The sequence below is a fragment of the Tamandua tetradactyla genome, chromosome 23 (assembly GCF_023851605.1).
Source record: "Tamandua tetradactyla isolate mTamTet1 chromosome 23, mTamTet1.pri, whole genome shotgun sequence".
Taxonomy (NCBI): domain Eukaryota; kingdom Metazoa; phylum Chordata; class Mammalia; order Pilosa; family Myrmecophagidae; genus Tamandua; species Tamandua tetradactyla.
This window is the reverse complement of record NC_135349.1, coordinates 11,019,454-11,046,081: the sequence shown is the minus strand read 5'-3', so window position 1 is coordinate 11,046,081 and position 26,628 is coordinate 11,019,454. Positions and strand designations below refer to the sequence as shown.

The 26,628-nt window shown below is 39.9% G+C and overlaps 1 protein-coding gene and 1 long non-coding RNA gene across 8 annotated transcripts in view; one reads left to right on the top strand and one right to left on the bottom strand.

Annotated features, from left to right (window-relative positions):
• POM121C (POM121 transmembrane nucleoporin C) overlaps positions 1–22,665 on the bottom strand; it is a 32,556-nt gene extending 9,891 nt beyond the window's left edge. For 2 of the 6 annotated variants that reach the window (XM_077140911.1, XM_077140912.1), the window contains exons 1-5: positions 5,289–5,847; positions 4,195–4,410; positions 3,712–3,870; positions 1,640–1,720; positions 1,101–1,272 (exon numbers count right to left, since the gene is read on the bottom strand). In XM_077140911.1, coding sequence (XP_076997026.1) covers positions 1,101–1,272; positions 1,640–1,720; positions 3,712–3,870; positions 4,195–4,410; positions 5,289–5,839 — 1,179 coding nt within the window. In that variant the 5' untranslated portion in view covers positions 5,840–5,847. Of the gene's footprint in view, positions 1–1,100; positions 1,273–1,639; positions 1,721–3,711; positions 3,871–4,194; positions 4,411–5,288; positions 5,848–13,841; positions 13,887–22,468 lie in introns of those variants that run through there. The other 4 variants (XM_077140914.1, XM_077140913.1, XM_077140915.1 and 1 more) reach the window with 4 other exon arrangements.
• LOC143667108 (uncharacterized) overlaps positions 22,343–26,628 on the top strand; it is a 32,680-nt gene continuing 28,394 nt past the window's right edge. For both annotated transcript variants that reach the window (XR_013167856.1, XR_013167857.1), the window contains exon 1: positions 22,343–23,121. This is a non-coding gene — a long non-coding RNA (uncharacterized LOC143667108). The remainder of the gene's footprint in view (positions 23,122–26,628) is intronic.

Here is a 26,628-nt window from a genome sequence, read left to right as displayed (position 1 = left end):
GTACCAGTTGTATGTTATGCTCAGATTAAGAACAAGTAGGGACAGCTATTTGGAAAGGTCAGAGCAGACACCGGCTTAAAAAATGTAGGTTTATACAAACTGATCTACAGATTCAATGCAAAACCAATAAAAATTCCAGCAACCTTCTTTGAAGACTTGGAAAAGCTAGTTATTAAATTTATCTGGAAGGGAAAGAGACCTTGAATAGCTAAAGAGATCCTAAAAACGATGAGCGAAGTGGGAGGACTAACACTTCCTGACTTTAAAGCTTACTATAACGCCACAGTGGTCGAAACAGCATGGTACTGGCACAAAGATAGAAGTATTGACCAATGGAATCAAATCAAGAATACAGAGATAGGCGACCAAATCTATGGTCAACTGATCTTTGATAAGTCCCCCAAATCACAGAACTGGGTCAGAAGAGTCTTTTCAATAAACAGACATAGGAGAATAGCCAGTGAATATTCTCCCATGATATATGGGAGTTGCCCTATGACCCGGCAATACCAATACTTGGTACATATCCAGAAGAGCTGAAAGCTCTTACTGATAGGCACTGATATGGGTGCTTTTCAAACTACCTCTAATTCTTACAACAATCTTTCAGAGATGGAGGAGTGGGGAGGAAAGGGAGGTTAAGTAACTTGCCCGCAAACTAAGTATCTACTTAGTATCAGAGCAAAGGTTTGAACCCCAGTCTGTTTGGCAGCAAAGCTTGCTATTCACTACACTATACTACATCCTTTTTCTAAGACAGAATTACAACTTCCTATTCAAAAAACTTTCACTAAATCCATACTGCCTATAGGATACATTTCTTTTAGCACCCAATGCAATCCAGCCTCAATCTACCTTTTACCATTTGTTGACCTGTTCATCCTTTGTCCATTTATCCATAAGCATAGCTCTGTCCTATGTCAGATTTTCATATGTGAACTGCTTTGCTTCCGGACTTTAGATATCATTCAAGAGTTTGTATCTTCTGTTAGCTCAGAAACTATTCGAATGTTTGGTTAGTAAATATTAATCAATTAGTTATGGCCTATCCAGTTCAACCCTGGGAATTCACTTACCCCACACCAGAAGAGCTACTGTACCTGAGAGAAACCTCGCGTGGAGCTGTAGGAACTGGTAATGGCATTGCGGCTGGAGCTTGGGATACCACCTGCGTACGTGCTAGTCAAGGAGCTCATGGAAGAGGTGCGGGATCTCTTATTCAAGTGGTCATCTGAGCTCTGGGAATTGAGACCTCTCTTCAAAGACCCAGGTCTAATAAAAGCGAAAAAAAAATCAACAGCTGTGCTCTGGAAAGCAACATTCTTTTAAGGCATCATATAATCTGCTCATGGCACTTTTTTAATACAACTGAAGGGAAGAAGATCTGCTCTAATTTTGTTAACAATTCAGCAATATTTTTCTGACAAAGTAAGGGAAAGCCAAATATTTAAAGATTATAGGTATGATTTCATGTATATATTCTAGAAAGTGTCCATTAATCTATAATTACAGAAAGCACATCAGAACCTGAACGAACAAAGCAATGCAAAAAAGCAAAGAGGAAAATCTACAGGGCAACAACTCTGATAATGGCCTTTTCCCAAACAGTCCATATCTCATCACACGGACTCTCACTTACTTAGGAACAAAAGAAGCTGGGACTCCATTGGCCACCAGGGGCTCAAACGCTGAATGTCCACTCCCACTGCTATCATGGCGTCTGTGACAAATTCAAAAATTCTCAATGAAATGAAATAACATTTTTTCTTAGAGCATATTCTCATTTTCCTGGAATCTTACACTATCTAAGCAGCATGTGTTCCATGTGAGAAAAGAAAAAGGGTGCTTCAAATCCCTAAGATCCCAAAAGGTAAATTTACCCTAAGATTGTTCTGATAATAAGGAAAGCATGAAATACTTCAAGACTTTCTGAACTTTTCATGTGTTAACAATTCATTTGCTAACTTTACACCAAAGTGCTACTATCACAAATTTTACATCCTACCACCAACAAATTGGAAAAACAAAACAAAAGAAAACCTTTAGAGACCAGCCCACCTATCTCCCAGTGCTTCAAAGGTTAATATGCCAGGTCTGTCAGGGAAAAACTTTGCATCTCACACAGATCCAATTCACGTGATCACTGCTTATTCCAAATACAGGAAAGATAATAAAGAATCCTGAGTTATAAGCTCACCAGGATCAAGAAAATTACCTCCCTGAAGAACTTAGGAAATCTATTTGGGATGTGAGAATAGTCCCTGTTGTTATTATGCAATATAGAAAAAAACCCTGTTTTTCTATATTACATAAACATATTTCCATTTATTAGGATTTCTCCTACTTAATTCTGTCATCCACAGTATCAAAGCTGGTTAACTTTGGAAACTGTCCGATATGTACAATCCGTTCTAGGATTATGGGGACAGTGGCTATATTTTTCAAGTGTGGCTCTAATATCTTCTCAGACAGCCTTTCCCTTTCCACCTTATACAAAAAAAGCCCCCTTTTCTTATGTTATATCATTTATATCATCCTGTTTTTCAGTTTTCCACCCTCAATACACTTATAAATCTATAGTCACTGTGGTGGTTTGAAGCTGTACATACTACAGAAAAACATATTCTTAGTTACTCCATTTCTGTGGGTGTGAACTCACTATACGTAATACCTTTTGATGAGGTTACTTCAGTTAATGTTTGACCCACTGCAACCAGGATGGGTCTTACTCCTATTGCTGGAATCCTTACAGTGGAGTGAAATTCAGACAGAGGGAAGAAACTACAGAAGGAAGAAGTTGAAATCAACAAAACCTCGAAGAAATTGGAGACCAGTAGCCGGCCTTTAGAAGAAAGCATCATTTTGATGATGCCTTGATCTGGACATTTTCCTGGCCTCATAACTGGGGGCAAAAAAATTCCCATCATTTAACCTGACCCATTTCATGATATCTGCTTTGAGTAGCTTAAGAAACTAAAACAATCGCCTTATTTATTTTATTATCACCTGTATTTTAATTGTCTGTCTCCCTCAAAGACATGAGGATGGTACTTTTGTCCTGTTCACTGCACTACCCATAATCCCTAGAACAGGACCTGACACATAATGGGTCTCGATAAATAGCTGTTGAATTAACAATGAATGGATTCTTTTTTGGTCAGCCACAGGTAGTTTTACATCCTAACTAGTCATTTCAACTTCCTTTCTTCCTACACTTAGGAAACAGACTGTTTATGCCATTAAGTTATCAAATAAACTAAATAATTCAAAGGGTTTTACTCTTGTTACTGATAATTACCATATTCTAGCCTTTACTTTCCTTTGCTAAGCATTTCCTTTGGCACAGTTATGACATTTAAATTGGTGGCTCCCCAAATAATTAAACACCACAAGATTGTGAGGGGAAGACTGAGCATTTTCTCTCAAAAATAAAATTTAACACACTTGTAAAAAAATATATATGAGACTGATATGGCTAATAGTTGTTGGCTATCTCCAGTATTTACAGAAAAAGTAAATAATAAAATTTATGTACTCTGTGACTTAAGAAACAAATAGCAATAAAGTCCTTTTTATTATACCAGACTCTTTCAGGAAAGCCCAAATAGCTCAAACTGGAGTTGGCCTTTGAGTCTTTTTTGGGAATGATCTATATTTCTATAAAGTCCCTCCTCCAGGCAGGCCTATTTAGTACCCTGCTGGGCCTGTTACCTTCTTTTATTTTCCTGACCATCAGTGAATAGTTGTTCTTCTTCCTCCACTGTCCTTTTCTTCCTCTCTTTGAGGGCACTTAGTACAGTCTCCTTTGCACATGGGTCTGGTGTTTTACCTGATGATGATGACAGTGTTGAGCTGATTATCTGATCTGGTCTGCAATGAAAGACAAGACTCTAGCTTTAAGATGTTTTAATTACCACACCATTTAGCAGAGACCTAAATCATTAGAAATCAGAAGCTAACCTAGCAAACAAAAACATACTTTATAAACTCACAGAAATTGTCCTCAGCAATTAAATCTATTGTCAAAGGCAAAACAATGAAAAATAAAATAAGATTCAATGACTAGAATTTGGGATTTCTCATTCAAACAAGCAGCTAGTTTCTCTTTTTACTTTACAGTTTTGTCAGAGGAACAACTGTAGAAGAATAAAATGGACACAAAGGGCAATCTATTCTTTCAATGATAATACTCACATTGGAGAACGAATCAATTTGCTATCGGGAGGAGCGATCCTCACTGTCACTGGACTGCACACCATCTTGGAATTACGAGGCGAAAGCACAGCCTTCTTGTGATAACCATTCCAGCACACTGTGGGAAGTACCCCCAGAAAGGAATAATGGGCCTGCTGGATTGGATATCGTCTTCGAGGTGTTATTACAAAATGATTTGATACAGTCCCATAATCCCTGCAGAGAATGGGAGACACATCAAAGAAGCTTAAAAAAATGTCAGAATAGTTAAATAGCAAAAGAACCATGTGGATTCAGACATTTTTCCAGACAGCTTAAATTAAATTTCAGCAACAGAGAGCCAAGTATTTTTATGGCAACTTTCTCCCATTCCATCTAATGGCAGAAAGTGGCAGCTGCTGTCCAGCTGTCTCAACAGGCTTAACAATATGAGAGGGAAAGGTTCTCCATTTTTCAATGGGAAAAAAAAATGTGTATCAGGGGTGTATGGGAAAGAACTTTTCAAGAATCCTTGAATCTTTTATGCTAAAACTTCAATAATATACATCCAAAGTCAAACACCGTAAATCCTTTCCACACTTAAACTTTCATCTTCTCATAAAAATGTGTTTATCAAGAATTTTTTCATTGTTCTATTACCACTCAGCTGTGGACTAAATAAAAAGGTCTTTTTAATTTGACCATCTTCATCAGTCAATCAGTTTATTTTCTGGAAAAACCTCCAATTAATTGCTAATTAATGATAATTTTCCTACTGATCTAGAGACAAAATTTAGCAAATATATTATGCGACTGAACTTGAAAGAAAAAGTCTTTTCTCCCAAAGCAGAGATATTTTCATAGGATTTTATCAAGTATTCTGCTAAACCTAAACTGCACTAAAATTAAGGTAGCTTTAGGAATTGGAAGGGAGACTAGCTTTGGCATCAAAGGGGAGAGGAGACGGTTGACACACCAAAAGCGTTTGAGATGACAAAATCACACAAAATATACTGTGGACCTAAGGAAAACAATCATATCTGATTTAAAAGTGAAGTCTTCAATTTAAAGCCAATCTACACAGCTGAGAATTGGCGAAGATCAGTACATCTTACCGGCGGGACAGCCTCGTAGAGGGCCGGAAAAGAGGTGAAGATAGAGAGGCGTGGACAGGGCGAACAGGCTGCGGGCTACGGGCCGGTGGGCGGCGGCCAAGCCTTTCTCGCAGGTCTCGGTTCTCCAGAGCGGGGGAAGGCTGCGGGGGGCCAGGCTTGCCCAGATAACTGTCCATGAGGAGCAGTTCAGCGGGATCCGGTCCTTCGAGCAGGGTCCGCGGCTCCAGGAGATTTCCGTTTACTGCCGCCTTGGCCGGAGGCGAAGTGAGCAGTGTTCGTTGCCGCCGCGAGTTCCGAACCGGCAAGGAAAAGGCGCGCGAGCGTCGGGGCTCGCGGCTCAGTCCCCACCAGGCCGCGGTAGCTCCCACCGCCAGCCAGGCCAGCGCAGCCGCCGCCGGCACCAGGCACAGCACGAGGCCAAGCAGCGACAGTCCAAGAAGCGCCGCCCCGGCCGGCCGGCCGCAGCCCCAACCCCGGCCCCGGCCGGCCCTGACACTCGCTATCGGCCGCCGCCGGTCGCCTCCTCCAGCCGCCGCAGCCGCCGGCGACATCGCGGCTCCGCGCCGCGGAAAGGACTTAAATATCCCAGCGTGCACCGCGCCGCGCGCGCGTTAGTGCGCGCCTGATACGTCACTACGCGCGCGACTCAGCCCGCGACCAGAAGGCGAAAAGAGATTGCTTGGCGATGAGTGAGCTCCGGACCCGAGTCGGAAAGTGGCATTCTTCCTTAAAAAATTCAAGTCTGATTCCTGAGCTTTCCCGTGAATCTACCCAAAGGCGTTCCCGTGGAAGAATTTTGTTAAAAAGAAAAGCACGCGAAAGCTTCTGAATGACTTCTCACATAATTATTTAATCCGTCACATTCTCCAGAGGCCAAACACTCCTCCAGATTGCTACCGGGAACTTTTCACAATTGCTAACAGAGGTTGTAAGTTTTTCAGTTACCGTTTTCTGCTACAGTATAAACTGCTAAAGGGCACGCCAACAGCAAGAATGAAAAGTAAGTTCAAACCAACCTCCTTTGTTAAATATGCATCTAATTCTAGTAAGTACCGGATCAAAGAACCCCCAGGGCTGCTGCTTCAGGCCCTGAATTTGCGTTTCTCCAGTACCACCTGATAAAGCAGGACACTTACTTATTAAGTTTTAATCATGGTCCGAACATCAGGAGTAGATTTTGAGGATTTGTGATCAACTTACCGATACTAAATTTCGTGGTCTGAAAGTAAATCAGGGCTGGGAAATCGAGGTGGGAAACAATGGAGAGTGACTGCCAATGGGTAAAGGATTTCTTTGGGCGGGGGACAAAAATGGTTTACCTTAGATTGTGGTGGTGGTTGCACAACCCTGTGAATATACTAAAAAGATACTGAATAACAACTCACTTCAAGTGAGTGAATTGTATGGTATGTGATAATAAAGCTGGTTTTAAAAAAATTGGTGGTCTGCCCATCCAGACTCTGTCTTATCTCAACTTCTTCAGCATAACCTACCATTCATCCATTAATTTATTCATTTCATTATTAATATGCATAAAAAGGAAGTTTAAGTCCTTAGCTTAATAGGAAAGATGTATACACAGAAAATTACAATTTAATGTGTTAAGGGTGATAAAGAGGCACAAAAAATAAGGAAGGGGAAGGTACTATTTCAGCTAAAAGTGCTGGTTAAGTGGGGTTCACGGCAGAGGAAAGAGCATTGTGCAGAGACACAAATGTGGAAAGGAGCATGATCCAAGAGTCTCCAACTAGTAGTTTGGCGGACGTCAGAGTGCTTGGGGAAATGAGGAGTTTGGAAAGGTAGACAGGGCTCAGCAAAGATGCGCCTTGGAGAGGTGAGAAGAGCACTTGGGGTTCCATCGCCTCCCAATCCTGTTGCCAGGACAACTCTGCTTTTATCTGTTTAGTATGTTGGGATTTCACATAAGACTTTATTTGAAAAGAAAGGAGTTTGGGCTGGGTTGCTTTAAAATGTCTAGCTCAATTATAGAGGAGGAAGCCCAATTCGGGGAAGTAACATCACTTACCCAATACTACACAGTAAATTAATAACATGGAAAACACCCCCAAATTTCTAGTACATTACCCTTCAACACAATACATGACCACTGCTCTTTATATTCCAATAGATCATTAGGAATGTAGATGCTCCCAAGATCCCCTAGAAACTCCATGGGTTCTAGGGTTCGATGGCTGGTAGTCAACTTGAGTCCAAACAAGGTAAACTGCCAGAATTAACCACATAAGGAAAAGCAACAATCTCTGAAACCAAAGCTAGTTAAAGACAACAAAAAATAAGAGAGGTTAGCCACCTGCAGATGTTATCAAGTCCACAGTTTGGATCAGGATAAAACCTTGAGAAGCTATGAGTAGTAGCTGATGAGACTGGAACTTTTAATTTTATACTGCTGGATCCATTCTCAAAATAGAAATATCCCTTCAGTAGAGAAAAATAATCCAACTGGCCACCTGTTAGGAATATTCCCCAAAGATCTTTGTTCTAACTCCATGGTGACCAAGAAATCTAATGAAGTATACTTTGATTCCCTCAATTGCCTTGCATACTGTACTGTAGGTGGAAAGATAAGACCAAGTGGTAAACCACCAAGACAGCCTCAGTGGCTCTACCTAGGTGAAATGGTCACCGCCCTAGAGGAATGGAAGGGATAAAGAAGAGAGAAACTTGCCTCACATTAACCAAACTCACAAGAAACAACTGTATCAACAAAGAGACCAACATACTGATTTGTCCTTTCTAGTATCTACAATATTCATATCAACAATTCCAGGCACCCTTTTCCTAGTATCAGAAGACTTTGGAAAACCAAACTAGTAATCAGAAAGAAGCTCTTAAGGGTTTTCCATCTCTCCCACCAAGCTGTTTAATTCCCTAGATATACTTCAATGGAGTATTAATGGGCACAGCCAAGGAAAGAAAATACTTGAAAGCCTCTCCATGTGATTCTAATGCATACTCCTGGTTAAGATCACAAGATAATGCTAACCATATATGTTAATGTTATAGATTTGAAGCAAAAACAGACCCTAATTATTTGTCTGGAGCAGTCCATTCTGAAGATGCTGTGGGCACATAAGAGTTTATTTATTCAATTAAAAATATTTCTAGGGTTCAGATTTAAAAAGTCTTCAGAAACAACATCTAAACAAAGGTTTGACAAAGGATAAAGAGTTTACTAGGTATAAAAAGGTATAAAGGAAATGCCCAGAAGACTGTTAAATATTTAAGTCAGAAGCCCAAGGGAAAGGTTCGGGCTAGAATTATAGATTTGGGAATTGTTTTAGTTTGCTAGCTGCCAGAATGCAATATACCAGAAATGGAATGGCTTTTTAAAAGAGGAATTTAATAAGTTGCAAGTTTACAGTTCTAAGGCCAAGAAAATGTCCCAATTAAAACAAGTCTATTGAAATGTCCAATCTAAGGCATCCAGGGAAAGATACCTTGGTGCAATGAGGCTGATGAAGTTCAGGGTCTCTCTCAAGTGAGAAGGCACATGGTGAACATAGTCAGGGTTTCTCTCTCAGCTGAAAAGGCACATGGCAAACATGGCGTCATCTGCTAGCTTTCTCTCCTGGCTTCCTGTTTCATGAAGCTCCCTAGGAGGCATTTTCCTTCTTCATCTCCAAATGTTGCTGCCTGGTGGGCTCTGCTTCTCGTGGTTGTGTTGTTCTGCTCTGTTTTCTCTGAATCGCTCTCCTCCAAAATGTTTCCTCTTTTATAGGACTTCAAAAACTAATCAAGACCCATCCAAATGGGTGGAGACATGTCATCACCTAATCCAGTTTAACAACCACTCTTGATTGGGTTACATCTCTAGGGAGATGATTTAATTACAGATTCAGACATACAGTATTGAACAATGATTATTCTGCCTCTACAAAATGGGATTTTGATTAAAACATGGCTTTTCTAGGGGACATACATCCTTTCAAACCAACACAGGAGTCATCAACAAAATGACAGTAGTAAAAATCAGGAGGGTAGAATATACTGTTCAGGAAAGGTAAGTAGGGTGAGGAGAACCAAACACTAGAGGAAAATTTGAAGAGCTGGTATAGTGGTTTGAAGCTGTATGTGCTACAGAAAAACGTTTTCTTAAAGTTAATCCTTTCCCGTGGGTGTAAACCCATTGTAAGTAAGTACCTTTTGATGAGGCTATTTCAGTTAAGGTATGACCCACCTCATTCAGAATACACAGATTCAAAGCAATCTCTTTAAAAGTTCCAGCAGTTTTTTTTTTTGTTTGTTTTTTTTTTTTTTTAAGAAATGAAAGCCAGTCATCAAATTCATATGGCATTTCAAGGGGCCATTAACTAAACAATTTTGAAAAAGATCAAAGTTGGAGGACTTAAACTTCCCAGTTTGAAAACGTACTAGAAAGCTATGGTAATCAAAACAGTGTAGTGCTGACATAAGGACAGACATATAGAATATAGAATAAAATGTACAGTCTAAAAAATAAATCCAGACATCTACTGCCATCTGATTTTTTTTTCATGGGCAGGCACTGGGAATTAAACCCAGGTTTCTGGCATGGCAGGCAAGAATTCTGCCTGCTGAGCTACTGTGGCCTGCCCTTGCCATCTGATTTTTTTTTTTTTTAACATGGGCAGGCACCGGGAATCGAACCCGGGTCCTCTGGCATGGCAGGCAAGTGTCCTTGCCTGCTGAGCCACTGTGGCCCACCTGCCATCTGATTTTTGACAAGGGTGCCAAGTCCACTGAATGAAGAAAGGATAGTCTCTTCAATAAATAATACTGGGACCGCTAGAGATCCACATATCCATGAAAGTGGACCCCTACACCTCACATCCTATACAAAAATTAACTCAAAAATGGATCAAGGACCTAAACATAAGAGCAAAAACCATACAACTCTTAGAAGAAAACATTGAGCAAATCTTCATGACCGTGGATTAAAAAATGGAATATTAAAACACCAAAAGCATAAGCAACAAAAGAAAAAATAGATAAATGGACTTCATCAAAATTTAAAGCATTTGGACAGCAAAGGACACCATTAAGAAAGTGAAAAAAAAAAACCCTACAGAATGGTAGAAAATAGTTGCAAATTATATATCTGATAAGGGTCTAGTATCCAGAATATATAAAGGATTCCAACAATTTAACAACAAAAAGACAAACCACCCAATTTAAAAATTAGCAAAGGACTTGAAGAGACATTTCTCCAAAGAAGATCTATAAATGTTGAATGAGCACATGAAAAGATGCTTACGATCATTAGTCACTGGGGAAATGCAAGTGAAAATCACAAATGAGATACTACATCATATCCACTAGGAAGGCGACTATTATAAAAGCAGGAAATAACCAGTGTAGCTGAGGATGTAGAGAATTGAACCCTTTTGAACTGCTGGTGAGAATGAAAAAGATGCAGCTCCTGTAGAAAACTTTTTGGCAGTTCTGCAAAAAGTTAAACATAGGATTACCATTTAATCCAGAAATTCTATCTGTTGGTATATACGCAGAAGAATTGAAAACAGAGACTCAGATAGTTATACACCAACATTATAGCTGCATTATTTACAATAGCCAAAGGAGGAGACATCCCGAGTTCCATCTACTAATTAATGGATTAAAAAAATGTGGTCTAGCCATACAATGGAATACTGTTCAGCCATAAAAGTAATGTTTTGATACATGTTACCAGAATATATTATGCTAAAAGAAATAAGCCAGAGACAAATGGACAAATATATGATTCTGTCTTTATGAAATACCTAGTATAAGCAAATTCATAGACAGAAAGGAGATAAATTAGAGGTTACCAGAGCCTGGGGGAGGAGGAGTGGGGCATTATTGCTTAATGGGCTTGAGTTTTTGTTTGGGCTGATGAAAGAGTTTTGGTAATGGATGGTGGTGATGGTGGCGTAACACTAAAATGTAATTAATGCCTCTGAAAAACACTCTTAAAAATGGTTAAAATGGCAAGTTTTATATTATGTATTAATGACAAAACTTTAAAAATAACAATGTATTATAGGGTTTACAATGTTAAAATTAAAACAGTAATAATAAGTGCCAGGAGTGAAAGTATACTATTATAAGGTTCTTATTCTATCACTTGAAGGTAGGCTGTGATAAGTTAAGGATGTATAATAAAGTAAACACTAAAATAACAAAACAAAGAGGTACAGCTAATAGGCTAATAAAGGAGATAAAATGTTATAAAAAATTCAGAGACTGTAAAGAGAGAGAAACAGAAAAAAATAAAATATGGGACAAATACAAATCAAATAGCAATTGATAGAATCAAACTTAACTATATCAATAATCACATTAAGTATGAATGGTTTAAATATCCCAATTAAAAGGCAGAGGATGCAGTGAAAGCTTTTAATAAAATTCAATACCAGTTCATGATTTAAACAAAACTCTCCAAGAAGATTAGGAATAGAAGAGAATTTCCTCAACCCCATAAACCCTACAGCTAACATCATACTTCATGAGGAATGACAGATGTCTTGCCCCTTAAAATTACACACACACAAAAAAGACAAAAAAGACAAACAAGGTAATAAGAATGCCTACTCTCACCTGCTCCGTTGAAGACTGCAAGAACAATAAGGCAAGAAAAGGAAATAAAATGGCACAGAGATTGGAAAGGCAAAAGTAAAAATATTCTACATTCTCAGATGAAATTGTTGTGTTCATAGAAAATCCTAAATAATCCACAAAATGCTAGAATTAATGAATGACTTTAGCAAGATTACAGAAAACAAGGTCAGTATAAAAAATAAATTGTATTTCTATGTACTAGCAATAAAGTATTGAAGTTTTAAATGCAATACATATCACCAATTATTACAGCATAGAAACATAAAATACTTAGGGACACATTTAATGAAATATGTTCAAGAACCCTATACTAAAAACAACACATTTTTGGAGAAACTAAAGAATATCTTAAGGAAATATATATCATGTTCATAGACTGGGCCATTGTTCTCATATTTATCTACAGATTCAATGCATCTCTAATCAAAATCCCAGTAGCTTTTTTTTAGAAATTGGCAAGCTGATTTAAAACTTATGTGGAAATGCAAAGAAATCAGAATAGTAAAATCAACTTTGGAGGAAAAAAAAAAAGGTTGGAGGACTTCAACAATTACTATGAAGTTATAATAATATTGGCATCATTTTAATTCAGTGAGAAAGGATGGTCTTTTCTACACATAACATCTAGAACACTAGATGCTGGTATAGATGTAGATGTTATCTATTACTGCATGACTTATTATCCCAAAACTTAGTGACTTACATCAACAAATATTTATTATCTAAGTTTCCGTGGGTCAGGAATTTGAAAGTGGTGTGGTTGGGTGGTTCTGGCTCAGGATCTTTGAGGTCATCCACAATACTTCACACTCATGGTTGTTGGTAGAAGGCCCCAGCCCCTTGCTACATGGACCTCTTTACAGGGTTGCTTGAGTGTCCTTATCACACAGCAGGTGGCTTTTCCCAGAGAGAGTGATCCAGGGGGAGAGAGCAAGCAAGCAAGGAGGAAGCCATGATACCTTTTATGTCCTAATCTTGGAAGTCATACAGTATCACTTCTGCCACATTCTATTCGTTAAATCAAGCCATTAAGTACAATCCACACTTAATAGGAGAGAAATTAGGTTCCACCTTAGGAAGGGAGTGATCTCAAAGAATTTATGGACATACTGTAAAATGACTACACTTGATATCATGGGAAAAATGAATCTTGACCCCTGTACCAGTTTGAAAAGGTTTATATACCCTAGAACAGCCATGTTTTAATCCTAATCAACTTTGTGGGAGCAGCAGTTTCTTCTAATCCCTATTCAGTACTGGATGTTGGAAACTTTAATTAGCTTATCTCCATGGAGATGTGACTCAATCAAGTGCGGGTATTAAACTTGATTAGGTGGAGATGTGTCTCCACCCATTCCAGGTGGGTCTTGATTGGTTTTACTGGAATCCTTTAAAAGAAGAAGCACTTTGGAAAAAGCTAGAGAACAACAAGAGAGAAAGCCACGAGATTCTGAGAGAGCAGAGAACGCTGCAGAACCACAAAGCAGACAGTACACCAGCCAGCGATTTTGGGAGATGAAGAAGAAAAATGCTTCCCAGGGAGCTTCATGATACAAGAAGCCAGAAGAGAAAGCTAGCAAACTTCGCCATGTGCCCTTCCAGCTTAGAGAGAAACCCTGAACGTCATCGGCCTTCTTGAACCAAGGTATCTTTTCCTGGATGCCTTAGATTGGACATTTCTATAGACTTGTTTTAATTGGGACATTTTCTCGGCCTTAAAACTGTAAACTAGTGACTTATTAAATTCCCCTTTTTAAAAGCCATTCCGTTTCTGGTATATAACATTCCAGCAGCTAGCAAACTAGAACAACCCCTATCTCACTCAAAAATAGTTTCAAAATGGATCATAGAACTAAATGAAAAGGTAAAACTATAAAATTTCTGAAACAAAACATAGGAGATAATCTTTGCGCCCTTGGGATAGGTAAAGATTTCTTAGACACTGAAAGTACTTACCATTAAACAGATTTAATGCTGTACACATTATCAATGTGGAAAAGTCTGAAAAACAATGTTGAGTGAAAAAACAAAAGTGTAAGAATGATATATTCAAAGTTAAAAAATACTGTCTCAGTTTGCCAGTACTGCTATAACAAATACCATACTTTGGTTGGCTTAAACAGTAATAATATATCTTCTCATTTTTGGAGGATAGAAGTCTGAGATCAAGATATCGGCAGCCATGTGTTCCCACAGAGTCTGTAGCATTCTGGAGATGGCTTTCTGGCAAGCCTCCAACACATGGCAATCTGTCTTCTTGAGTCTCCTCTGGTTTCCATTTACTGGCTGTGTCCAGATTTCCTCTGCTTATAAAGACTCCAGACATCAGGATTAAAGCCAACCCTCATTTGGTTGGGCCACACCTTAAATTAAAAAATCTTCAAAGGTCCTATTTACAAATGGGTTCACATCCACATCCTGACTCATCTTCACTAATGACATCTTCAAAGATCCTATATACAAATGGGTTCATACCCATAGGACCAAGGGTTAGAACTTGAGCATGCCTTTGTGGGGAATAGGATTCAATCCACTACAAATACTAAGCAATAATATATCTAATATGGATAACTACTTATGTATTCTGAGTATAAATGCACATATAGGAAGAAAACACATAACTTTAACATTTTGGTAACTTCTAGAGAGGAAAAGGGAGAGGGGCAGGGTATCACATGGCGTATGCAAAGGAACATCACTTGTATCTGTTATTATTTTTAAGGATCTGAAACATGGAAAATAGAAATATTTCATAAATCTCACTAGGTGATACATTATATTATTATATTACTTTATATTATTTTCTGCACATTTCTGAGGTTGGAAAATTTCATAATACAAATATTTTCATTACTGATTATATGTGTAGAACACAATGATCAAAATAGGAATGTTTGTGTTTGTTTTGTTTTAAATACAAACAAATTAAATTAAAAAAAATATTTTCTTAAGAGCCCAGTGGATTTGGCACTGGGAGATTACTGGTGAACCTGACAAGAAAATCCCCTATTGTCATTGTTTTACATCAGAGATTGATCAACAATGGCCTGCGAGCTGGCTACCTGTTTTTGTAAATAAAATTTTATTGGCATACATTTATACCCATTCGGTTATTTATTGTCTGTGGGCATTTTCTCACTACAATAGCAGAGTTGAGCAGCTGTGACAGAGACAGTCTAGCCCAGAAGCCTAAAATATTTCCTATCTGGCCTTTTAAGAAAGTTTGCCAACCCCTGATTTAAACCATCTGCAGTGCTTGGCTTAATGTGTTAGAGCTCATAAGCATGCATGTTGGTTAGCTAGTCTGTTCAATAAATCAATACATTAACTGACAGGTTATATGGTCAGCACCAATTATAGTCAACAAGGCCATTGGTCCACTCCAATTCTTTTTTGTTCCCGAGATACAGGCTCTTTCCGAGCATTTATTATGCTATCTCCCACTAGAGGGCAGCCTGCAGCTTATCTATAGCAGCACAGTATTAGCTGTTAACCCCAAACACTACTAGTGAAGAACTGTCATTTGCCAGAGGGTGAGGCCTGCAGGATACAGCAATGAACACTAAGATACACATAGTATCAGTCCTTCAGGAACATTCAGTTTAACAGGGAAATCAAACATTAAATAGTCACAAGTAAAGACAGTGTTTCACTTACTATTTGCCGCAGCAAAGCAATCCAAAACTTACTGGCATCAGATAATCATTTTTATTAACTTCCTGGATTCTGTGGATCAGGAATCCAGATAGGGCACATTGGAACCAGCTTGTTTCTGCTCCATAATGTTTGGGGCCTCAGCTAGGAAGACTCAAAGGTCGAGGGTGACTGATGGTAATCATCTAGGCACATGTCTAATCACACATCTAGTAAATGATGCTGACTGGCAGCTGGTAGCCTAGCTGAACTGTGTGTGGGGACACATGGCCTCTCCATGTGGTCTGTCTGCATGGCCTAGTTTGGACTTCCTCCCATTATGACAGCTTAGTACTAAAAACAAACATTCCAAGAGGGAAAGATGGAAGTGAATGACATTTTTATGATCTAGCCTTATTATCTAGCTTTGCAAGTTCCATAGTGTCATTTTTGTCCTCCTTAATTAGTCAAGGTAATCTCACAAAGACCTGCATAAGTTCAAGGGGAAGAGACACATACTCCATCACTTGATGGGAGATGTGTCAAGTTACTATTGAAAGAAGAGTATGTGGGACAGGAGATATTGTGGCCATCTTCAGAAAATACATCTGCCACAGGCTTCAAGGCAGTGCAGGATATGGAAATGCAGTAATTGATGGGATTAAGATGGGAGTTTTTATCAAAACTGGAATGTTTGAACAGACTTTATGTGAAGTGGTTGTGTCTCCTTTACCTGAATGTATCATGGAAGTGGATATTATGTCTGACTGGGGAACACATCCTTGATTAAGGATTATAAAATACAAGGCATGTAAATTTATCCTTCAGCCAATATTGATTGGATATGCTAAATGGGAACCTTTAAGATTGGCAGAGTCCACACAGTTTGCGAATTTGAAACAGTTCAGGATACCTGGTGGACAAAAAGAGACTGCACTTTAATTAGTGACACATTAGAAGCTGGAGTGCTGGCAGCAATTCTTTGTACAGTGTTCCTGTGTGAACAGTAGACTGGGGCTTATGGCAAAAAACTGGGAGTGCTATCCAGGACAATCACAGTTTTGAACCAGAAAATTCCCATTTGAGAGATAATTATTAGCTTGTTATTGGACACTGAAATGGTCCCTATGACTGAAGGACATAAAATAATCTCGAAATCTGAAATATCCACAATATCTTGGGTTGGAGAAATGATCTATTAGGGAGGGAAGTGCCTAGGAGCGTTCCTAAATACAATGGAAATTGTTTGTAGAGGAACATGCAACAAGGAGAATTCAAGGAGCTACTCAATCCTATTCATAAGCAGGTGGCCTCTTTTCCCTTAGGGCCAATTTTGGAACCATCTGAAAAGCTGCTGGATCCTATGGTCACTTGGGCAGTGCCTTATGAACAGCTCCTTATTGATCAACAAAGAACTGCTTGGTTAATACTGGGCAGCTTCAAGGTGAACAGTTAGCATCCTGTTTGGAAGTTGCCACTCTGATTGAAGAAGGTAAAAACAAATCAGCTTATATGTTTGGGTTTTTCCCAACTCAGGGCAGTGGCTAATGGCCTGACCATATTGTCAGGCAGATGAAGAAGGGAAATCTGGACTATTAAAGAGATGCCCATATGGAGTGCATATGGAAATCACTATGGGAATTTAAAGGGTACATTAAAATAGGATATATTGCTGCCCATCAGAAGAACTCCCTTCTAGGACTAGAAAGTGATTGGAACTGAGCGTGAGGTGGCCACCTGGGTATGGAGGATACAGGGGAAGGGGAGCTGCAGTAATGCAGAGTTGGGCCAAGTCTAGATGTATTCCTATTGTACCTTCTGAAGCACAAAATGCCAAAAAATTCTGTTCTGTCTGCCAGCAAGAGAGACAGAGACTGAAGATGGCTATGGGGCAGATTCTCCCAAGGGAAAGTCCTGCATATAGCTGGCAAATAAACTTCATTAGAAAGATGCTAGTAGCTCCAAGAGACTATAAATGAGTCCTTGACAAGAATAAATACTCTATACTGGACTTTGCATAGCCAGTGGGCAGATGCAAATGCTCAAAATAGTATAAAAGCACCGGGACAGAAGCTACTGTACCAATTCGGACCACCGAGTTATATTTCCTCACTCCAAGGAACACAATTTACAGCCCATAGTATCCAACAGTGGACAAACAGCATATCACATCAAATGACATGTCATGTTACACATCAACTTGAGAGTAATGGTTCAATAGATATGGAAATAAAACATTTGGTCAGGGTTGGGGAGAGAAAGACATGAAGGGCTAGCTTACATGCCAATGAGTTTATGCTCTTTCAAGATGAGGGGGCCAAGAGCAGGTCCCCATTCAATAGATTCTCCTGCTTTTCTGGGAGATCTGAGAAAAGGGGATTGGGGACGTGTGACTATACCAGAAGCATGGATGATCCCTTGGCAAGAAACTATAATTTTAACTTTAAACTTATATGTCAGAATTCATAAGGGCCTGATGGGTGAATTGTGCCTTCATCCAATCTGGCAAAATTTGGATTGACAATGAATGCAGCTATATTGCTTTGTGGTAGACAGCCCACTAGTTCTTTATCTATGTACTCCTACTCTATATGAAAGGGAATGGACTGAGGGGAGGCAATTGCTAAGCTAGTATTGTTGCTGGCAATCTAGATCAGCACAGCAGCTAAACTTAACTTACCTTCCAAAGGTGGGAAAGTTTAGGTAAAAATAAATGAGAAATGGAAAGAAAGAGAAATAGTAGCTGAGGTTAAAGGAATGTATAAATGGATTATGTGATGACAGAAATCCAATATACCATTGGTGCCTCAAAGAAGGCCCTGAACAAGAGATGATATCGTCTCTTAGCTCAATTATACCAGATACCTAGAAGGATGAAGCCATTTATTGGCCAAGACCACCCCTACTTTTGGAACCTGATGAGGCTGAATGGAAGCCTGCAAACCTGAGTGGTACTGCTCCAGGAGACATTTTGGTCATGCGATATGATGACGAACTGGACCAAATGGGACTCTAGTAATGTGCCAGTATCTTTTTATTTTTAACTGTTTTATTGAGATATAATTCACATACCATACAGTCTACCCATTTAAAATGTACAGTTCAATGGTTTTTAATATATTCATGGATATGTACAACTATCACCATAGCTTTGACATATTTTTTCAGGCTACATCTATTACCATACTGCAACATGGTGTAATAGTTGCCATGTTGGTAAGATTCAGAACCTTTTGTAAATAAATCTTATGAGAATACTGATAATGATGATCAAATGTATTAAGAAATTGAGTTAAAAGCCTCCTCAGGATATACTGATGGAAAACGGCAGGCTTGAGGAAAACTGGATTTAGCTATCAACTAATTTCTATGCTAAATAGTTCTGCACAAGTTTATCATAAGGTACAAACAGTGGTAGATTGGGGAGGGGGGAACAATGAGTAACCAAGTTGGTACAAAAATAAGAAAATATATGTAATGGTTTTATGGGATGGAATAGTTATTTCTTCAATTTATTTTTACCCTATACTAGCTTCTCAAATGTTAGGCATATTCATACTGAAACTATTGCTACATATGCTATATAAATGCCATACTAAATGTAGATGCTCACACAAATATGGTCATTTTGCTCTAAAAGAGTCTTAGCCAAGGGACAGGGGGTGACCTATGCAGTAGAGCATTACCAGCCTTGCTCAAGGAAAAGTTTGGCTCTTTGTCCCCAGCTCCTGGAAAGTAACCTCTAGTACCTTGGAATATCCTGACTGATAAAAATGTCTTTGCCCACCTGGAGGCCTTGGATCACAACTAGAGATTCTCAGCCATCAACGTGATTTATGATGGGGCCTTTGGCCGTATAAAATCAGCTTGACCTCTGAAGGAGCTGGAGACTAAAGTCAGCTGTGGAGGTCACTAGCCATGTCTATGTGACTACTGGACACCAAAACTCAGGTGTGCTTCCCTGGTTGGCAGTACTCTGAGGATACTGTCACACATATTTGCTGGACAAAAGAGTGCTGTCTGCTTGGCATTACAGAGAGAGAAAAACTGGAGCACATGCCTGGTCTCTTCTGAATCCTGCCCTATGTGCCTTCTCCCATGCCGATTTTAAACCTTATCCTGTTGCTCTAATACACTATAACTATGAGTATAGCAGTTTTGCTGAGTTCTATGAGTTCTTTCTTCTGGTGAGTTATTGAATATGAGAGAGCCTCCAAACTTTAAACACAATCGACAACTGAACACTTTTGAATTTATATCGTTAGCTCCAATCTCTCTCCTAAACTCTACACCTAATATATCAACTGCCTACCTTGACATTTCTGTTCGACTATCTAACAAACACCTCAAACTTAACATATCCACCAACAAATTCAGGATATTCCGCTCCCTGCCAAAGTTTTTCTTCCTGCAGTCTTCCCCATCTCAGTAAATGGCAACACCACTTTAAGAGTTGATTGATTCAAAAATCTTGGACTCATCTGGACTCCTTTTTCTCTTATACACTATATACAAAACATTTGCAAATCTCTTGGGTCTAGTTTCAAAATACACCCTGCACGTGACCACTTTACTACAGCTGCTACTCCCTGCCTGGTCCAAACCAAAGGATTCTCTCACCTGGATTACTGCTTCATAGCCAGGCCCCCTGCTTTTATCATATCCTCCTACAGACTACTATCGATACTGCAGACAAAGCCATCTTTTTAAAAACATTAAGTCTTGTTACTCCTCTGTTCACCCTCCAGATATTCCCATCTGTCTTAGTTTCCTGGCTGAAATCTCAAATAACACAAAATGGGATGATCTAAACAACAAGAATTTATTGGTTCACAGTTTTGAGGCTAGGAAAACCAAAACAGACGCTAGCAAGGCAGTGCTTCCTGAAGACTGTGTCATTCTGGGGTTGGCTGCCAGCAATCCTTGGGTTCTTGGCTTTTCTTTCACATGGCAGTGAACATAGTGGCATCTTCTCCCTTCTCTTCAGGGTTCCACTGCTTTCAGCTTCTTCCCATGGCTTTCTTTACTTGTGTCTGAATTTCATACTGATTATAAAGGACTCCAGGACTCATTAGATATATAAAATCTAATATGTATACTATTATATATATTAAATTATACAAGAATATCTTATATATAAAATTATGTGTGTGTCAATATCTTTTCCTCCAATAAAATAGAAATTCCATGAGGGCAAGGACTGTGTCTATTTAGCTCACTGCTATATCCTCAGCACTTCATATTGTCAGACACATAGTTGATACAGTAAATATCTGTTGAATGAATGTGGTATTTCTAATATAAGTATGATATGAAGACTTTGTGGACAAGCAAATAGCAGGAGTTACAGCCAAAATTATGGTTTATACGGAATCATTTATTGCGGTGGTTTCCAAACTTTTTTTCTTTTTAAAATGGAATCAATTTTTCAAATAGAAGCATGTGATGGGTTTGGAATTATGTACCTCCCCCCCAAAAAAACATGTTCTGAGTCTTAATCCACTCCTGTGGGTGTGAACCCACTATAAGAACTTTGATGAGGTTACTTCAATTAAGGTGTGGCCCCCATGAATTGGGGTGGGTTTTAATCCTCCTACTTGAGGGGAAAGAGAGAAAGACAGAGACAGAGACAGAGAGACAGAGAGAGACAGAGAGAGACCCAAGAAATTGGAAGTCAATTGAACCTTAAGGAGAAAGGAGAAGACATCGCCAAGTGCATTTCCCCGTGACAAAAAAGCCAAGGGCCAAGGATTGCCAGCAGCTATCCCCAGAACACCTGTCTTCAGGGAGAAAGCAAGTCCTGCCAATACTTTGTGGACTTAAGCTTCAAAACCATGAGCCAATAAATTCTCGTTGCTTATGACAATGCACTGTATGGTATTTGTTTTAGCGGCCAGGAAACTAAAACAAAGCACAATATGAAAACCAGACAAAACTAAAGAGTGACACAGGGCTCAGAAGCCAGAATCCCCCAGTTCAGCTGCCCCCTTTGAACCCGTGAAGCATGAGCTTGAAAACCACAGGTCTAATGCCCAGATGCCATTCTAATGCACTAGAACTCTATTTTGAAGATAATTGAAAGCTTTTGAGCTAGCAATTGATACATTTAGATCTTTCTTTTAGGAAGATTACTCTTACATATATTGTAGAGCGAATGATGGCAGAGAAATGGCAAGCCAGATAACCAAAGAGAAGGCTGTGTAATAGGCAAGTAAACATACATTGGGGGTGGGGGTGGGATAGTGAAAATGCAAAGAAGGGAATGATAGATACAACTGTATAGGACCTGTCACCTCACAGAATGGTGGGGCTGAAGAGATGGTTAAAGAGTCAAATCTGGCAGTTTCATGCCTTGGTGACTGCAACGAGTTTAGTGAACACAACAGGAGGAGTAGGTTGGGAGAGAAACAAAGCTTGAAGCTGGAACACCTCCAAGCAGATGAAATGCAGTTCTAGAATTTAGGAGGGAAGTCCTGTTAGGCAATAACTTTTAGGAGCTATCTAAACAACTCTAGTAATTGGGGGTGAGGGAGGCAGGCGGAGGAGGGTGGGTAGAGGACTATTAAAAGTGTGCCAAGAATAGAACCTTGGAAAACAGTGGCAAGGGGCTGAGTTGAGGAATGGAAACCGGGGAAGAAGCAGCAGGCAGAGAGGCATGGAGACTGAACACCATCGAAAAAGTGGCATCGTGGGACCAAAATGAGCGGCAGCGCAGAAACCAGCTAGGATGTAGGCTGAGGATGAGACGTTGGATGACGTAAGCAATAAACGCTGTGCATCTACTACTACTGTGCATCTACTACTGCCTTTCATTGTGCGTTGCTGTACAAAAGTAAGACAACGCCCTGCGTCCACCACATCATCTGATTCGTGCGCCGCTGGTGACCTACCCAGAGCGAACTTGAGGGACCTAGACGCCTAGGTGGCCCGACGGGGTGGAAGAGACTTACCGGAGGGCCGACCTCCAGGAGGGGCCCTGGAAGACAAGGGCCGGGCCACTGTTGCTGTACCCCGACGGCCGTGGAGGCTGGGGACCGCGACTTGGGCCAGCCACAGTCACAGAGCCGCAGGGTCCTGGCCCCAGCCTCGCCGCCCGGCCTGCCGCCCTCCCAGCAGCCTCCTGGGTTCGAGGGCCGCAGGCAGGCGGGAGCCTCGTGGGCGCCCCGCGCACCACGCGCGTCGTGCGTCACTGAGCGGCGACTCTCGCGGAAAGGACGCCAGGAAGCCGGTCGCGAGGCAACGAAGGGAGGCCCCTCACGCCCGGCTCCCCAGCTCCCCAAGATGGTCTTCTGTCAGAGCGGAAAGAGCGCATCCTGAGCCACCTTCCAGCTTTCTTCACCTCGCGGAATGAGTGAATCCGATTCCATTGCTCTTTCCCACGAGAAGCGGGAATTGAACTCAGCCCCTAGTCACCCCGCTCCCTGCGTTAGGGAGCTCCGTGGAGGCTTTGACCCTTTAAGAGGCCCGAATCTCTCGCTCAGGTCTCATACTTGCAGGTGCGAGGTTTTTCTGAGATCTCCAAGAACAGAACACCCATGCGTAATCGGAGATTTCCTATCAACGACAGTTTTGCCTGTTCTTAAACTTCGTTTGAATAGACTCAGTAAGTAACCTTTTGTGTCTTGCTTCTTTCATTCACCTGATGTCAGAGGGATTCATACATGTTGTGGCAGAGTGCATCCTTTTTCATTACTGGAGATGAGAGTTTCTCAGCCTGGGTATTGTTAATATTTTAGGCCAGATAATTCTCTTCCCCTACCACTTAACCTCAGTGTTTTTTTTCAGTGTCAGCTCTTTCTTCCTGCCTGTCTGAACTGCGTCTCCTTTCCAAGACTAACTCCTCCATCTCTGCGTTTTATCTCTTCCACCACTTATTTATCTTCTTCTTGTGTTCAGCCTCTCTATTGTTTCCCTTCCCATCAACACTTGTACTTGCACAAACGACCCCCATTTTAAGGAATAAGAAATAAGCAGTTCTTCCACCAGCTATCAACATACCCCTTTTCTCCTCTTCCCAGTCTTATATTTTGAAAGGACAGTCAACACTTGCAACCTCCACATCTTCATTTCTCCTAAGCCACAGAAAGTCAGGTAAAATACAGGGCACAAGGAATATTTAGGAAATCTTTATACTAAAAACTCTTCATATTCAAATTTAACCAGTTATCCTGTTTTTAATTGCTAAATCTAGCAGTCCTGTTTAATCCACAATTCTACATGAACTATACCTACTAAACTCATCAATTCCAAATGACACTTCCCAGACCTTATGTAGTTTTTCTCCCTACTATTTGGCTTATTTTCTTTGCTGAAATACACTTTTCCTTTGGTTTCCATGACATCGAACTCTCTCCTGGTTTCCCTTTTCCCTCTCTGGCCACTTCTCAATATTATTTCCTGAATCAGATTCTCTTTCTCCACATAACCCTTAAATCTAGGAATTCCTTGGAGTCACGATCCCACATTCTCTTCTTTCCCTGGCAGTCTCATCCATTTGCATGGCTTTATTGTGTTAAGAACTATGAAGGGTCTGGAATTTTACCCTATTTACAAGTGAATACACTATCCATTCCATGGATGCTATCAGAAGACAAGAGACTCTTGGGTCAGAGACAAAAGACTTTCTAACTCTTGGCAAAAGCAGAAGCCAGAGTGTCAACATTGCCCGTTTCTCCTGCCCCACCCCTTATGGTAAGGTAGATGGGCTTAGATGGATGCCAGCTCACGCAGTGAATTGCATCACAGGAGAGGAATACTGAGCTTGGGAAATTACAATACTATATAACTTTCAGTACCATCTATTTCTAGACCATTTTCAACATCCCCAACCAAAACAGACAGTAATTTACTACTAATTCCCTAATCTTCTCTCCCCCACTCCTGGTAACCCGCTGTGCTGGTTATAAAGTAATATATACCCCAGAAAAGCCTGTTTTAATCCTGATCCAATCTTGTGGGAGCAATCATTTATTTTAATCCTGATTTACTACTGTAGGTTGGAAACTTTTTTTTTTTTAACCATCCAGATTTTTTTTTTCTTTTTTGTGAAGAATAATGTATGTACAAAAAAACCCAATAAATTTTAAAGCACATCACAACACTTAGTTGTAGAACAGATTCCAGAGTTTGGTATGGGTTACAATTCCATAATTATGGGTTTTACTTTTAGCTGCTCTCAGATACTGGAGACTAAAAGAACTATCGATATGATGATTCAGCAATCATACTCATTTGTTAAACCCTACCTTCTCTGTATAACTCCACCATCACATTTGATATTTTTCCCACTCTTTAGGGGTATTTAGGCTGTGTTTATTCTAGCTTTTTCATGTTAGAAGGGGCTGTCTATAATATGAGATAGGGAGATGGAACTACTTGATTTTCTGGAAAGGCTGGCCCATCTGCATTTCAGGAATTATCTAGTCCAGGGACCTATGTGGAGGTTGTAGACTTTTTGAAAGTTACCCTAGTGCATGGAACCTTTGTAGAATCTTATATAATGCCCTAGGTGTTCTTTAGGATTGGTGGGAATGGTTTTGGTTGGGGGGTGGCAAGCTATGATAGGTAGCAATGTCTAACTGAAGTTTGTGTAAGAGTGACCTCCAGAGTAGCTTCTCAACTCAATTTGATACACCCCATTTGTTACACTTCTTTTCCCCTTTTAGTCAGGATGGCATTGTTGATCTCATGGTGCCAGGGCCAGGCTCATCCCTGGAATCATTTCCTATGCCACTGGGGAGACTTTATCCCTGGATGTCATGTTCCACATAGTGGGGAGGGCAATGATTTCACTTGCGGAGTTGGGATTAGAGAGAGAGGCCACATCTGAGCAACAAAAGAGGTTCTCCAGAGGTAACTCTTAGACATACCTATAGGTAGGCTAACCTCCACTACATACATAAGCTTCACAAGGGCAAGCCTCAAGATCAAGGGCTTGGCCTATTGATTTGGGTGTCCTTAATATTTGACACAGTATCAGGGGTTTCCCTAGCAGTGAAGTTTAATTGTTCCATATTTTTCCTCCCATCCCTCAAGGGGCCTTGCCAATACTATTGATTATCTGCTTAATTTACCCTGGGATTTATCCAGGCATTACATTAAGCTATACAGAATTAAAGGCCCTCATTGTTATTCTGGGCTCCCTGTGTTTGGATTATTTAAATGATCAATCACACAGATGGAGTTAGATTACATGCTATAACACATAAATCTAGGTTCTGGACAAAATAAACCTTTCTTCTTTTGGTCTCAAAGAGTAGATGAGGTTCTAAAATACAGACAATGTCTGGTTGGAAACATTTGATTATATTATCTCCATGGAGCTGTGGCATGCCCAATTGTGCATGTGACCTTTTGATTAGATGGAGAAATGACTCCACCCATTCGAGGTGGGTCTTGATTAGTTTACTGGAATCCTTAAAAAGGAAACATTTTGGATAGAAAACCACCATTGCACTGTCCTATATATAAAATATATTTATATATTTTAACATGATGCATTTCAGAGCATTTTGGTCATAACTCTGGTAAATGTGTAAAAATGAAACAGAACAAAACCTCTCTATGGGTTCTTCATATAAAATAACTGTCTAATGTTTTTATTCCTGAAAGAAGCTTCATTTAAAAATGCTTATAAGATTAAAGTTGAGGGTAGTGTGATGGTGGTTCAGTGGCAGAATTCTCGCCTGCCATGCCTGAGACCCAGGTTCGATTCCCAAGGCCTGCCCATGCCAAAAAATAAAAATAAAAATAAAAAATTAAAGCTCAGATTGTACGAGTTAACTGTTATCATTAAATTCTGAGGTGCTTTATTCTTTATAGAGCCCAGTAGTTCCCTGGAACTTTAAATGTCTGTGTGACACCTGAAATTCAGATTTGGTTCTCCAGCTTGGGAAGTTAGCATGGGTCCATACAGCAATGTCGGATAAAAAAACTGAAAGAGATCAAACTCCAATTAAAGATGTGATAAAACTGATCTGGTTAAAACTAAGGTAAATCAATATACAAGGAAAAGAATAATATCATATTTTAAATCTTTAACTTTTGTGTGAGATAAAAGAAAAATGTTTATTTTGTCCAAAATTTACCCTATCTAATTTAATCTGTCTAG